Source organism: Leptonotus elevatus, chromosome 15 (genome assembly GCF_054856555.1).
Source record: "Leptonotus elevatus isolate MCC_2025b chromosome 15, RoL_Lele_1.0, whole genome shotgun sequence".
NCBI classification, from domain to species: Eukaryota; Metazoa; Chordata; class Actinopteri; order Syngnathiformes; family Syngnathidae; genus Leptonotus; species Leptonotus elevatus.
The window spans coordinates 6,057,399-6,067,168 of NC_141253.1; the positions used below are offsets into that span (position 1 = coordinate 6,057,399).

Genomic DNA, 9,770 nt, shown 5'->3' on the forward strand with positions numbered 1-9,770 from the left:
AAAGACAAGTAAAGGAAAAAACCCTCCATTGCAGGTACTGGGTTCAGCAAATTATTATTTTTTGGAACAGAGAATGCTATTTGGTTTTGTCTTCTGATTATTTCGGGCGTAATTACACTAGACGGACACTAGATGGCGGTACACTTATGTTGGCTACTGTGTAAATTTGAAAGGAAAAGAGTGAAAACAGGAAGTATTTTAAGATCACTCTTTTTTTGCTGAAGATGATTAAATGATAAAAAGCTACTGAACGTAGACTATTCCATTTCGAATCGCTACTGCCACCTGCTGACGAAAAAATTAAACTGCACATACTGTTCTTCACACACACACCACGCACATGACGTCACATCCGCAGACAGGGCGCGGGAAATTCGAACCCGAATCCAGTCTGAAAACTTATTGGCCAGAGGCTTGCAGGAGTAACCATTGTGAACAGCTAAGGTGTTAATCTACTAATTAGAAGGCATTTCAGTCATAAATGGTTAAATAAAAAGCTTATTGTAAAGTTATTTTTTGGGGAAAAAAGTTCCATATTGCAGCTTTAAGCATGATTATTGATGCATATTGTATAATAATAAATTTGCTGGATTGGGAAACATAACATTTCTATATTGTGGACTTGATTAAGTTCATTAAAAAAAAAGTGTGGGGGGGGGGGGACTCTTTATCTGCACAGATTTGTTTGGGTCATTCCAGGTTATAAAATCAGGTCAGAGTCTTTTTTACTTTTACTCAACCACAGGAGTTAAATTGGTACTTCTGCTTTTACCAGTCATTTTTAAAAAAATCATCATTTATCTCTACTTTCACTTCCATACAGAATTGTACACTTTTGCCACCTGTAATGATCACATGCTATATTCTCTGCATCATGAATCCAGACGCCGATACTTTTTCTCGCCCGGACGTTTTGTCCGCATGACAACGCCCAAACAGCTGGTCCCCCCCTCCATTGTTCACGAGCCGTCTGTTCTTCCAATTAAGCACGCCCACTTCATGTATGACCGATTGTTCGGCTCGGGCTCAGAACAATAACGCAAGTGTGTCAAAGTTTGCATCTGCTAATGTCGTCACATCAGCATAGATAAGGGGTGCAAAAATAGCCTCATTTTCAGACACGGCTCCAGGATTTTTTTTTTCTTCTCTCCCGGGGCTGAAGTGGGGGGCTTGACCGACACATATTGTTTTGGGGGGGGGGTGCTGAGAAAATCTGTTACAATATCAAATAAAATGCTAGAGGTGCTTTAACTGGGGCTACACAGATTTCTGGCGGGGCTTTTATAATATTAGACAATCAAACATTTTTTTTCCCTTAAAAATATTTATATTGGTATTATGAATGGTTTACCTTTTTTGCTGTAATAAAAAAAACAAAAATACTTTTTTCTCATATTTATATATATTTTTTAATGTAATATCATATTACAAGTTTTTGCAAAACAATATTGGGCATTTAAATGACAAAAATCCGACATAATTTTTCTTGTAACATCTTAAATTTTATCGCTTTATTGTCGCAATTTTTTTCTTCTCGTAAGTCTTTCTTGTATCTTATTTCCTTGCACTTTGCCATTTTTTCTCTCAAAAAGTGTGAAAATGAATTCCCAAATAAATACTTTATCAAGTTTGTGACTTAATTCTTTAAAAATACAGTACTCTTGAAAAAAAAAAAAGTATTCTCATAATGCAGCTTCTTACTAAAAAATGTACAACCTTATTCTGGGAAAAAAATAATACTTAAACTTTTTGAAAATACAACTTTCCCCCCCCCCCCCCCCCCCTTATAATATTACAGGTCTTTAAAAAAATCTGACTTTTGACTGTACTTTTAATATAATAATATCTTAACAATGTCTTTCTTCATTCAGGAAACTTTAAAGTTTTTTCTTTGGCTTACAGGTACCAATGCTATAAGGTTAGAGAAGGAAGTTGTGCGCTATTTAAGCATTTACAATTATTTTGATTACATTTAGTCTTTTTAAGTCATTTTATACAGTTGTGATGTTTTCATCTTTATTTTTTTTTATCAATGGTATGTACTCAGTGTGTTTATTCACCGCCTGGTGTCCCGTCTGTATGCTTCTCAGGACCTTGTGTTTACATGGAAACTTGACTTCCTGGCTGTGATATTACAGGAAAGGTCCTGCGGCACAGATCCATGACATTGTTGCAATCCCTCTCGTGGGAGCCATTCCCATTTGCTTCCTTAGTTGCAAGAATGTGGCTGCTATACTATGCAATGCATTTTATATTTAGCTTTCTCTTTGGCTTTATTTTATTATTATTATTAAACAGTTGCAAAGGGTCTTAAATGCTTAAGATGTTTTTATCCAATAATAATTAATAATTACATTAATATATTTTATTCATAAAATGAAAATAAATAATACAGTCTCAATATTTAGACTTTTTTTAAAAATCAATATTTAGATATTTTTTTATCAATATTTTGACTTTTTATTATTATTATAAAAAAAACATGTTTTGGATTTATTATTAGTTTAATTGCTCATACTTTTCCTGTCACTGTGTCTCAAGCAACGAGGACCTTTTCAAAGTTATTAAAATTCATTATCGAGCTTAAGGACCAAATGCAGTTATAGTGCACGGCCAATAGAGGGAAGCAGAGTTTTTTAAACTTCCACATTAAACATCTTCTTTCAGTTCCATCCTTATTTTTTTCCCCTTGGGGCTCAAATACAGTAAACATTTAACTCATTAAAATCCACGTTCTAACTTTTATATCGATTTTTTTTAATGCATTTTTGACAGATTTTGTCTATCACTATAATCAATAAATAACCAACATACTTTTGTAAGTGACAAACTTGGAAATTAAACACATGATTCCCTCCACTGTGTTGAAAGAATAGAGTGAAGAAGAAGTCGTAAAGTTCAAAACACGACTGTCCAATCGATATTGTTGTATATGTCAGTATTTAAATAAATACCGGCAAAGGTCACTGTGAAGCTGAGAAAGTCTACTAACATAAACTCGCGATTTGGGATTTGAAAAAAAAAATGTTTCATTTCTTTTGTGCTTTGGTATTTTGAAGAATGTGCCACAAGCAACTCTTCACGCGCATCTTGTGCGCTTCTTATCACATAAGATCATTGGAAGAAAGATTAACAAATGAATAATCTCACTGTATATTCTTGCAACACAGACACGCTCTCCAGGGACCTGCCATATTAATCTTGTAAATGTATTAAATATTTATTTATACGATGTTTTCAATACACATGTTTCAGATTTGTGCTGATGCAACTAAATCTGCACAATGAAGTGGAAAATGAAGGAATAGGAAAGCAGAAGGATTGTCAAAAATAATTTTATATTTACACCTCACCACGATGAAAAATGCTGTGTCGGAACAATTTTGAAGGCGGTGCAGACAATGAACTGAGTTTAAAAAAAGTATATGTTAAATGTTTACCAACAATTTTGCAACCAAGCTTATTTTTTGCTTGCACTTATTTAACCATAAATAAATAAATGATATAATAAACCCTGAATGTAAACATAGTCGTTCGTTGTACAGGTTCCTATTTTAGCTGATCCCAAACTCAATTTCCCAGAAAACCTTGAGGCCGCAGAGACTTGTGCGTGTAGTTAGTTTTCAGTGTCCGCGTACGCCGTCTACACTCAACGAGGCGGGGTCCACCGTACAATCTGAGCAAATACTTTCTGTAACGTATAAATGAACACTTAACATTTAATTCAACAGCGTATTAAACTAATTACACTATTGTTCTGACCCACAGTTATCTAGAGTGTACTGTTTTTAAGATAAGCTGTTTTTATCACGTGACTGACGCGGAACGTATTTATCTTCCAATGGTTTCATCGCCACATGACCCGTGACATCTGCGCGCGCAACTTCACAAGCGATTCAACTCGCAGTGGAAAGAAAGTGCAGGTTAGCCTAACTTGTCATCTTGGTATTACTTTGGTCACGATAGAAAAACGCAAAAGTTGTCCAATACTTAAAGCATGTGTTTGTCGTGTTCGTTGAATGTCGGGAATAGTCGCTGTTCGCAGCAACTGTCCCACAGATAACATTATGATGTGTCACTTTGGACTTTGGACTACCTGTATTTTAGGCTAAATTTCTGTCAACACGAACAAGCTAGCTTTGTTTTTAGCCGTGGTGCGTTCAAGGAACCGTGGACACTTCCGATGAGTTTTTTCCCCCAACAACAACGGTGGTACCTCGATTTGCGATTTCAGTTCGTCACTTAATTTTATATCAACTCAATTTTCCCCACTGACACAAATTAAAACGTCATTAATCAGTTCCAGCATCACCTGGCCTAAGCGACCTGTCTTTTTTCTTGCTCCCTTTTAATAAAGAAAATAGCACTGTACTGAACAAAAAAAAAACACACACAATAAAAGAGAATGTTAATAAATAAATGTATAGATTAATAATTAGTACTGTATATATTGTTAATATGTGCTTGATGGAGGCTTGGGGGGGATGTCATTAAGAGCTGGAGTCATTAAGAGTTGGAGTCAGGTTGGCGGGTGAGTTTGGTTGTGAGTTGTGGTCCACAGCAGCTACGTGAGACTTTGTATTGTGGCTTTCCTTGCCCATGTGCTTGGGCATTGCAGTAGCTTAATTGCACCAATTGTTTTTTTCACGTCACTCAAGCAGCGTTGTATCTGAAGCTTTCCCACAACTCAAAATTTGACATGCAACACAATGCAAGCACATTACGGAAAATGTACTTATAACTGTCATTAATACTTTGATTGACATGTTCTAATAAATCCGAATCCAATGGCATTTAAGGTTCCACATCTGCTGCACATCCATATTAAAACAACAATATGCATTTCTATAAACATTTGTTTTTAGTGTTTTCAACATGGCATTGGCCGGGGTACGTGTGGTCGAGCTGGCGGGACTTGCTCCGGCACCATTCTGCGGGATGATACTGGCCGACTTCGGCGCCAAGGTGGTCCGCGTAGACCGCACGAAGGCCGGAGGCTCGATGGACTCGCAGACTCGCGGCAAACGCTCGGTAGCCATCAACCTGAAGACCTCAGAGGGCGTCGCCCTGCTCCGGAAGCTCTGCGTCCAGTCTGATGTCGTCCTTGAGCCCTACCGCAAAGGTGGGACCATGAGAATCATATAGCGGGGTTGCGAATAATGAATGGAAGTGTAGCAGGGGGGGACGCGATGATGAGGAAAAAGTACAACTCACCTATCTTATGGTCTCTTAGGTGTGATGGAGAAACTCGGTCTTGGTCCACAGGAGTTGCTCAAGGAAAATCCCGGCCTGGTGTACGCACGCCTTACGGGATATGGGCAAAGCGGAATGTATGCCACGGCAGCTGGACATGACATCAATTACCTGGCCATGTCAGGTACGAAAAAGACATACGGAATTTATATCTTTTTTTCTTTTTTTCTTAAAGAGCTCAGTATTGTTCATTCGGAAATGTCATCATCATTGCTCTTTATTTTATTTTATTTTATTTATTTTATTTTATTTATTTATATATATATATATATATATTTATTTTTTTTGTATGGAATTTATATCTGTATTTTGTGTATTTTCACTTGAGTAATTGAATACTTCTAAGTCAAGGTACCACTTTCTTTAAACTCATTTTTTAAATCCTTTATCCAGGTAAGGCAATTGAGACCTGATTGCCAGAGTAAACAAGGCAAAATAAAAGCAAGAACAAATAAATAAATAAATAAATAGCCTATACAACAAATTGTAGAAGGTGATGAAGGTGGACTCTTATCTTCACTTGGAATAAAATGTAACACATAACTACGTGCATTTAAGCATAAATGTGCTTGTTGTTAAGCTCTTTTCCAGCTTTTTGTTAACATTTCCTGTGTGACTGCAATGCAGATAGACAAAGAGTTGCTGTGCAAAAAAAAAAAAAACATTTGTAAATTTTCCTTCACAATAAAACAAAACAATAAAGCTCTGCTGGTGGGCGTATTATCCATTATTCAATTGCAAAAGTATTGACACATTTGCTTTTCTTGCACTGTGTAAATTTGGTCGCCCGTTGTGGACAAACTCTGTGATGCCATCCTTGCATGCTTATTTCCTCATTCCTTTTTTTTCATTTTCTGTCTGGTCCCCTGCCATTCACAGGGCTTTTGTCCCGCCTGGGTCGCAGCGGAGAGAAGCCGTGCGCGCCTCTGAATCTCTTAGCGGACTTTGCGGGAGGCGGGCTCACCTGCGCTCTCGGCATCGTCCTGGCGTTGCTGGAGCGGGCGAAGTCGGGGAAAGGGCAGATCATCGACGCGAGCATGGTAAGCAAAAGAGAGGTTGCCGCTTCACAGTCTGTGGCTCCCGAATTTGATGGGATTTATCTAAGGTTCTAAAAGGAGCCGCACAGAAAGCAAGGTTGCACTCAGTTCTCATTTTGCGCCAGTAATGTGCGTAAATGGTTCTAAAAAACGGATTGCTTGCTCAACTTTCATCCAGGTCTCATTTCTAAAATACAATTAAAAAGATGATCAATCTGGCAAATGTAAAACTCGGTATCATCAGCACAAACTATGAAAACGTATTCCTTGTCCCGTTTTGACCGCGACAAGTGGCTGCATATTTGTATTAAAAAGATGTTGGGCCTAAAATTGAACCTTGAGGAACACCACCGCAATCCAAACTGTGACCTCCCGACAAGGAATCTTCATCCATGGTGATAACATTTCAACCAGATAGTTATTTATTTTACTCCTCCCACAGGAGAAAACGTTTCCAATTGAACTTTTCCATGTGAGTGGATGTCAGAAAATCATAGAACTGCTTCAAAATAATGGGTTTTGTTGGTGTAATTATAATACGGTAATTTAATTGTTCTTTGTACAATATTTGTAGTAAATAATTTTTGGTAGTGATAAACAGATATGATTTTTTTTCAAGGCTGAGACCGATTATTAGTAGTCAAGGAAACCGATAACTGATATTCATTTGCAGTAATAGAGAAAATATTAGCATTTTAAAAAAACAACAACAACAAAAAACTTTTCATTTTAAACATATATTATGACAAAAATTGCAGGGAGCTTCCTCCGTCATTAGCATCTGTAAAATAAAAAACTAAGCAAGGAAATAGTTCCCTAAAGTTTTTTACTGCAAATAGTTTTCCAAAACTATTAACTTTATTTATTCATTTATTTTAATAAAAGGTGTAGGGAGTTCCCAGGGTCATCATTTTTAACAAAGTGGAAATTTAAATAAATCCATAAATGAAAAGTTTCCTGTACCTCACTGAGCAACAAATATATGAAAATGTATCTAATTTGTTTTTTTTGTCCGGGTTCGAAAAGGTTTAAAAAGATCTTCTCAGGCAGTGAAAAATTCACCACTCCGTGAGATACCAGCTTTGTCGGCCTAAAGATTTTTTTTCAAAGGCCAATGCCGATATTTGTGAAAAGGCCAAATACCGGCACATATAATCGGTCTATCCCTAATTTTTGAACCTATTTATGTGAAATTGGATATTTCTGATGAGCTATAAATGCCACAGCACACCGATTTGTAATCAGTGACTTAGTGGATTTTTTCCTGCTGATTTTGACAGTTTAATAAAAGTTAACTTAAGCGTGGGATTTACTTTTCATTGGGCATGTCAGTTTTAGACCGAAAGCAGCAAAGTGTCTTTTGTCATTGACAATAAAAACCACACAGCTTTTCTGCCTGATGAGTTGCATCACGCATTGCACCGCGTAACTAAAAGGCGCTGACATTTCTTGTCATTTTCCCCTCGGCGATGCACTCAAGGAGCCCGTGGTGGCATTAGCGGCGACGGCGGCGCATCTGTCAAAGTGTCAGAGACAAGTCTCATGTCTCTTTGTCTTGACGTCCATCTCAAGGAGCGTGGGCGTGTTTTTTTTTTTTTTTTTTGTCCATCAGTGTACAATCACCAAGAAGAACAACACGGCGTTTTAACACGCACATTGCAAGTCTGATTTAAAAGGTTGCAATGCAGCCTTTGTGCCCCCCCCCCCCCTCTTCTTGTGAATGCATTCAAGGTTGTCCGCTGTGGTTTCCTATTTTTATCCATCACAATATAAGAAGCCCCCCACAATTCACATAATAGTTAAAGAGCCCTGCCGTGAATAGCGGGAAAAAAAAAGAAGTACTTGACGGCCAATCTAAAAATGTCTAATAGAAAAATAATCCTAAATGAACTCATTCACTCCCAGCCATTTTCACTGTTTTACTGGGTTTTGACTGATTTTGGAAGGCCCACAGAATATTGGGTGTATTGCTATAAAAACATGGAACCCCCCAAAAGAAAGATTTAGAGTCTCTTCTTTCATCAGGAAAAAAAAGTATATTTGTATCTGTTTCCGTTTTGCAGACATTAGCATTAGAATATAGCTAAGTTTCGTCAATATTCTCATTCCTGGCAAAAACACTGGGAACATGAGCTTTGTTGCAACATGGCTCTTAAACTCTTTAAACCAAATTTTTTTTAAACCAAATTACCATTGCTTTAAGCCACCTCTTCATGTCAGAAGCTGCAACAAAGCCTTCTGTATGCTCTTGGATTGAATGAGTTCATGATTTAAACAGTAAAGTATAATCCCAAAAGCATATATTAGCAGTTCAAGATCTGTATCTCGCGTCCACCTTTTTCCAATTTCTGCACCCAGGTGGAAGGAGCTGCCTACGTGGGCTCGTTCGTGTGGAAATCCCGCAGCATCGGCCTGTGGGATCGTCCTCGCGGGGAGAACATGTTGGACGGCGGCGCTCCTTTCTACGACACGTACCGGACGGCCGACGACAAGCATGTTGCCGTGGGCGCCATCGAGCCGCAGTTCTACAAGCAACTGCTTCGAGGTTTGTTGAATTATTTTTACCTGCGCTCTGAAATGACCTTGTCGGGCCTCAAAAGCAGGCTGCTACAGATAGACTGGAAGCGTCACAGAAAGGTTTCGTGAAGTCATCTCGATAAGAGAGGTCTCAGCTCCTCAGCAAGCTGGAATAATATGAGCTGTTCTTTGCAGAGGATGAAGAATATACACCTGCTATAGTATTCTTATATAATTGTCAAACATGTTGCACCACCATTTTGTATTCAAATATCTGTTGCTCAGGGTATTCGTTAGTCTGGCTATTTTGTTTCCCAATATGTGTTAGCATTAAGCTAGTTGACTTTAAGGCAATTATAGTATCATGTTTTGGTTTTGTTTTAAACGAAAAGAAAAACAGATCCCACTTGACTTTTACCAGTAGCTAGGCAGTATCGACGGGTTGTTTAAAAAAAAAAGTCACTGATTTATATCGCATTTCGTACACAATATAACTCAATATGCTTCATATACTGTAATTGAAAGTACAACATCTAAAAGCAGCTACAGGGTTAACAATACTTCAAATAATAATAATAATAAAAAATGGCTTACCGGTAATACAATTACTAAAAGAGCACACAGTGCAAGATGAATATTTTCCACAATTTAGTTTTTCCACATCTTTTGAAATAAAACCACAAAGATCCCGTTTAGCAGTAAATTTTGAACATGTCATTTCCATGTACCGGTAATGCGAGCGTCTTCAAAAAGGAAAATTAATGTTACGAATTGCACTTGCAGAAGTGAACACTTGAGTAACCAGTAAAAGGCTGTGTTGTGGGGATATTATCGTCTGTTCCTTTTTGAGCTAAGTGGAGCTGTCAGCTAAAACATTTGACTCAGAGGAAGGATGATAATAATTTGCCTTGAGGCGCTTTTCTCCATGACTTCTTTTCTTTGAACACAATTCCTCTCTTTTTA

At 37.6% G+C, this 9,770-nt stretch overlaps 1 protein-coding gene across 2 annotated transcripts in view; it reads left to right on the top strand.

The window, feature by feature from the left end:
* The window catches only part of amacr (alpha-methylacyl-CoA racemase), a 59,311-nt gene that overhangs the window by 48,331 nt on the left and 1,210 nt on the right, over window positions 1–9,770 (top strand). The window contains exons 1-5 of one of the 2 annotated variants that reach the window (XM_086096379.1): window positions 3,810–3,923; window positions 4,866–5,122; window positions 5,234–5,377; window positions 6,133–6,293; window positions 8,649–8,835. In XM_086096379.1, coding sequence (XP_085952505.1) covers window positions 4,876–5,122; window positions 5,234–5,377; window positions 6,133–6,293; window positions 8,649–8,835 — 739 coding nt within the window. In that variant the 5' untranslated portion in view covers window positions 3,810–3,923; window positions 4,866–4,875. Of the gene's footprint in view, window positions 1–3,809; window positions 3,924–4,865; window positions 5,123–5,233; window positions 5,378–6,132; window positions 6,294–8,648; window positions 8,836–9,770 lie in introns of those variants that run through there. The other variant, XM_086096380.1, reaches the window with a different exon arrangement.